At 40.3% G+C, this 6,000-nt stretch overlaps 1 protein-coding gene across 18 annotated transcripts in view; it reads left to right on the plus strand.

The window, feature by feature from the left end:
* The window catches only part of RAPGEF4 (Rap guanine nucleotide exchange factor 4), a 319,360-nt gene extending 314,147 nt beyond the window's left edge, over window positions 1-5,213 (plus strand). For all 18 annotated transcript variants that reach the window (XM_066345716.1, XM_066345717.1, XM_066345718.1 and 15 more), the window contains one exon: window positions 3,952-5,213. In XM_066345716.1, the coding sequence (XP_066201813.1) occupies window positions 3,952-4,079 (128 nt within the window). In that variant the 3' untranslated portion in view covers window positions 4,080-5,213. The remainder of the gene's footprint in view (window positions 1-3,951) is intronic.
* The last annotated feature ends 787 nt before the right edge of the window (window positions 5,214-6,000 follow it).

Here is a 6,000-nt window from a genome sequence, read left to right on the forward strand (position 1 = left end):
ACAATTTGAACCATGAAATCAATGGGCTAGGAGCCTGATTTTAAGGATTTTTCTAGTTGCTAAACTAGAAAATAACCATAGGAATATTATTTTATGAATGAATTAAAGAGAATTGGTTTGCTCTTTCCAGCATGGCTAGAGTTAACTAAGGCATGAGAGCCAATAGATGCTGCTTCAAAACCAACTCTCTTTATGACTGTCTTTGTGCTTGATGTTGAGAAACTCATGTCAATTCGTGATGACTCAGTTCTATTGTTTATAAACCAGGAAAGATAATATTTATTGTTTCTTGTGGTGATGTAAGAATGCATTAATGTGCATAGCAGATTTGTAAAAGGTTCCATAGCAGGAGTTCATATTATATTTTTAGTATTTCCAGGTGAATTTAAGGTACTCTTCTGAAATCTGAAGATATAGCACAATAACTGGTATAACACAATGCCTTAATATAAGACTATCACTAATAATAAATAGCAGCTTTATACCGTTTGGAATAAAGTTGCCTCATAGTGTTACCCGAGAGGGGACCTGGCCCTTCGGGTCTGCCTTGGGCCAGCCAGTAATGTGTGGGTTCTTGACTTTGTGCAGGAAAGATTTCTCAACAGGAGTCTAGGTGATTTTGAGAGTAGTATATTAAAACTGGGGACAGTGAGACAAGGAAGGGCCTAGACGAGAAGAAGCAACAGGAGAGAGCCCGGGCAGGGATGCCTTGGCTCTTAGAAACCTTATAGGAAAGAAGTGAGCAGAGAAACAGGTGGCTTTAGAGACAGGTTCAAGGGTTGGCTCAGGACTAACTGCCTCTGCCCACCGCTCCCCTTGTTGTAAGTCTTGTGTGGACCCTTCAAGGCATATGGGATGTGGGAGGAGTGCCAAAGGGGGAAGAAGAAGGGAAGGGAAAGGCAGGGGGAAGAGGGGAAGGGGAAGGGAAAGGCAGGGGGAAGAAGAGGGGAAGGGGAAGGGAAAGGCAGGGGGAAGAAGAGGGGAAGGGGAAGGGAAAGGCAGGGGGAAGAAGAGGGGAAGGGGAAGGGAAAGGCAGGCGGAAGAAGAGGGGAAGGGGAAGGGAAAGGCAGGGGGAAGAAGAGGGGAAGGGGAAGGGAAAGGCAGGGGGAAGAAGAGGGGAAGGGGAAGGGAAAGGCAGGGGAAGAAGAGGGGAAGGGGAAGGGAGAGGCAGGGGGAAGAAGAGGGGAAGGGGAAGGGAAAGGCAGGGGAAGAAGAGGGGAAGGGGAAGGGAAAGGCAGGGGGAAGAAGAGGGGAAGGGGAAGGGAAAGGCAGGGGGAAGAGGGGAAGGGGAAGGGAAAGTCAGGGGGAAGAAGAGAGGAAGGGAAAGGCAGGGGGAAGAAGAAGGAAAGGGGAAGGGAAAGTCACTAGCTTCCCCGGAGGGAGAGCACGCCTGACCCTTTGTTTTCAGGATTTTTAAAGCCTGGGAGTTTAGGGGAGGATTTCAATAGAATATTCATCAGCTTTTCCATGTGTGCCCCTCAGGGATGTGGTCTCCACTGGGGGTGGGCAGTTGTCCACCAGGGCCTGAAGCTGAAATACAACTGGGGCCTAGATGTTACCTCTAAGGAGGTGACACTCTATATCTGGCTGTAAATTGCTTGGCCAGTTTATTTAGCTATTTGTCTGTTTCCCTATTGTACTTGCCAAGGAATTTTCCTAATTTCTTACTACCCTGTCTCATTAACACCAGATCAGCCTGCCAGTGAGGGTGGGTGGGCCTTTAGCTCCTTCACGTTGGGCTGGGAGTGAGAAAGGAGCTGCTGTGAAGTGTTTGCTAGCTTTATTGCATGAGGTACTTGAAGTCACTTGCATCATTAAGTCAACACGATAATTTGACATAAACATGACTGTTTATGTACCAGTACCATCCCCTTTAATAAACCTGTTGCTAAGAACTAAAAAGTTCTCATTTTATTAATCAGAGCTATCTTTGCACTTCTTAGCACAGACTGACTGAAGTGAGGGTTTGCTAACATGGGATAACAGAATTGCTAAATGTTTGTTTTTTTAATGTACAGCAGCCATAATCTAGGGGAAATAATCTTGCCTTGGGGAGCAAGTAGGTCTTTAAAAAAATTGATTCAAATGATTGTCCCTTCCAAAGTGAGAATAGTCTTACCCATCAACCACTCCTATGTGGATCTTGCGAGAGGTAAAGTGGTTAATGTCTCTTCATCTATAACTTACTATCTGTATAACGACATGGTCATAAGGCAGTTATACAAGTGACTATGCAGATATAGAAGTGATACCAGTCAACAACAGCACTTACATATAATCTAGAATCTGTGGCCCTTCAGGGTGGTCCAGGAAGTTTCTGAAATTGAATGCAAAATTTTGTGTGCCTGACAGGGTTCATAGCCTTAAAGAAGGTTCTCACGTCCAAGAATCAAAGAACCACAGTAAAATATGTTTTGCTCCATACACTTCTTTGGGAGTAAATTCCTATCCACCCACGTTTCTCCTGGAGCTCTGGGGGAAGAAATTATATATATATTTCCCACTGCATTTGTGTCAGTTACCAGTAATGGCTGGTAAACAACAGCTGCTTAGCTCCAAAGTCAACAATCTATAGATAAAGCTATAGGAATAGATTCCTAAACATTGTGGGAATATGTACAATGTAATTACAGTATATTGTACATGTGGAGTACACTGCCAGTGAAAAGTGAGGAAATTAAACACTGTGGTATTATTTATATGTGATAATTATACATATAAGAGTTTCTTCTTAAAGCAAGCAAAGGCCGTTGTATCTTCTCTCTGCAACACTCCCCTTCCCCCCTCGGGTAGATGACATTCTCATTGTCTTTGGGAGTGGTGCGAGCACCTCAGAAGAGCGTATGAACTGCAGAAGGCATGCGCCATGTTGGGGAGTTATACTGCTCTAGAGTCCAGACTCTGGCTTGGCTACTCTCGGTGTCCCACTACTAGAAAAGAGCCCCATCCCGGTGATCCATGGAGCAGAGGAGGCCCAAGGACCACAGCAGAAGTACTGGGTCTAAATTGAGCATTTTTAAAATCTTTTATTTTAAAATAATGTCACCATTTAATAGTTGGTAGAATTGCCAGGGAAGAAATTCAGATTTCTCATTTCTCTAGAAGAGGAAGATTTGGCAACTCAGCGCAGATGCAGAAGAGGAGTGGTCACTTCTAGAGGGACCTGTGCTGCTAGCTCACCACTCTCAAATCTGGCTCCTCACTCCCGTGCGTTCCCTGTGTAGGGCGGGGAGCATGGGATTCTTCTTTCAGCCTGGGCTGAGGGAAACCAGTCCATCAGATAGCTCTGTTACTCACACGTGTGGGGGAGTGAATGAGAATAGAATGGCAACTGGGAGTTTAGAACAAGTTGCATCAGAGAATCAAAGGTCTAGCAAAGGTCATGACTTCAACCATGAGTTGGTTTTTTTTTGAAAATGGATATCGCAAAGTACACACAACCTGTACAGTAATGCTGTATATTATATGCAAGTGACAAGGGGAGCTGGACTTACTGATCTTACTGGCTTGCTTGAGTTCAGACCAGATTTTAAGCGCTGTTGTTAAGAACGAATGAAAACTGCCTTTTGTCATTAGTCCGCATCTGGATCAGAAGGGACAGAGACCAGAGTACGAGACATAGGTGGGATGGGATGGAAACAATTCTAATGCATAACCTGGAACTAGCAGGGGATGCTTTCACTTCTTTTATAGTGTCATTTTTTTTTTTTTTTTACAGCATGAATTGCAAAGGAAAATGATCAAAATAGGTGATTCCCAGGGGGGAAGAAAAAGGTTGAGAGGGAGGAGATATGGGCCATCCAAGTAGAAACATTTCAGTGAAGGTGGTATTATTGAAAGGTCTTGAAGGAACTCGGTGATCTTAAATTAAATAATATGTAGTTGAAGAAAGTAAAGCTGTATATTATATGCATATATTAGACAATGCCAATTCTTCCATTTTTCCAACAGATCTTGATGCAGCACAAGCTAATAAGAACCATCAGGATGTCCGGAGTTATGTAAGGCAATTAAATGTAATTGACAACCAGAGAACTTTATCACAGATGTCACACCGGTTAGAGCCTCGTCGACCATAGACATTTCAAGTGCCCAGAACAGTGGTTTGCCTCCAGTCCACAATCTTTCAAAAATAGCATGTGTGCTACTACTGACTCTATTGTCATTAGAGAATTCTACCAAACAAGCAAAAACACATCCTGAGACATCTCAGGGTGGAATTCAGCTTACCAGCATCATGACAAGAGAAGAAATGATTTGATTTGCATAAAGCTTACACTCTCTAGCTTAGGAATCACCAGTGTGTAGTCACCAATTTCATTTCCAGTTGTGCCATCTTCTTTGCTGAAACATAAAATAAGACTCACATGAACAGTTTGGTAGAAATACTATTGTCAAGAGAAATAGCAAACCTCTGACATTTTTTTTTAAGAACATTCACAGGGTGAGATGTGCTACAAATGGCATTTATTCGGATACATCAGTGGTCATATAGTTTCATAATTTTTAACTCAACATCTTGACTTGGAGCATGAGGTTTTTGGAAGGTGTTGAGGAATTAGTATAAATCCAAATTGTAGGTTGTATTCTTCCATCTGCATAGTCTTACCTCTGAAGGAATTGAACCTGACCATATTACTATAAAACATTATGGCTGTTTATATAATTTAAGGCGGATCAGTCTGTAATTTCTGAATGATATATAGAATAATATTTATGTTTACAATGTAACTTTTTTAAACTTACAAATCAGGATTACATACATAAAAATTCCACTAAGAAACTCCAAGGTTCTTAAAATTGCCAGCATTAAGATGAAACAAAAAACTTCAGAAGAGCACAATATACACAAAACATTTTTCAAAATTAAAATATTTTCCTGGGCATTAAAAACATTTACTGTTGGCTAATTATTGTTACCGATTTAAAAAACAACAACAATGTATTTTCTGGACTTAAATGTTGTTACAAATACCTTAATTTTCAGCAATTGTTTTGCACTTTCAAATAGATTGTAAATAGTTCATTCGATCAATGGTATAGAGTTATTTATTTGCTACATAATAGATATTGTGCCAAATAATTACCTTTTATTTATTTTATTTAGTATGTAATTTGGGGTACCTTTTTTCCTGTTTTCACCATTAGGTTACATTTAATGTGTAGAAATTGTATGTATGTATATCTCCTGTAAATAATAGCTAGTATCTTCATTAAATACAATTGTTGACAAAAGATGGTTGTTTTCTGAATTTCCTATAACATAGGAGGGATAACCATTTAGTATAGTGAGGTCTTGGATTTTTAAAATTCAACTACAATTCACATACTATAAAAGTCACCCTTTTAAAAGGTACAGTTTGGTTTTTGGCATATTCACAAAGTTATACAATCATTATCACATTATAATTCCAGAACATTTTCCTCATTCCTAAAAGACACCCCACACCCATTAGTGGTCACTACTTATTCTCCTCTCTCCTCAGTCCCTGAAAACCACTCATCTGCTTTCTGTCTCTATGGATTTACCTATCTTGGACATTTTTCTGTAAATGGACTCATATGTGTAGCCTTTTGTTCCTGATTTCTTTTACTCAGCATAGTGTTTCCAAGTTCACACATGTTATTGCATGTGTGAGTACTTTGTTACATTTTATGGCTGAGTAATATTCCATCGTATGGATATACCAATGCTATATGTCCACTCATTAGTTAATGGACACTTGGGCTGTTTCCACTTCGGGGCTATTAGGAATATTGCTAGTATGAAGGGGCATGGGTTTTAGAGCTGCCTGGTAAGGGGCCTCATAACATTTCTCAGTGATTTAAGCACTTAGTAAATATAATATTTGATGAAGACATTCCCAGAATTCTTTAAATTCCAGATGTCTCTATTTTCTAATGTCAGCATTTTCAGGAGTATGTTCTAAGCCATACTAATTTCACAAGTTCACATACTCTTTATCCAAAAGCAAACACACAACTACAAAACAAAAAATA

This window comes from Saccopteryx leptura, chromosome 7, assembly GCF_036850995.1.
Source record: "Saccopteryx leptura isolate mSacLep1 chromosome 7, mSacLep1_pri_phased_curated, whole genome shotgun sequence".
In the NCBI taxonomy this organism is placed as follows: Eukaryota; Metazoa; Chordata; class Mammalia; order Chiroptera; family Emballonuridae; genus Saccopteryx; species Saccopteryx leptura.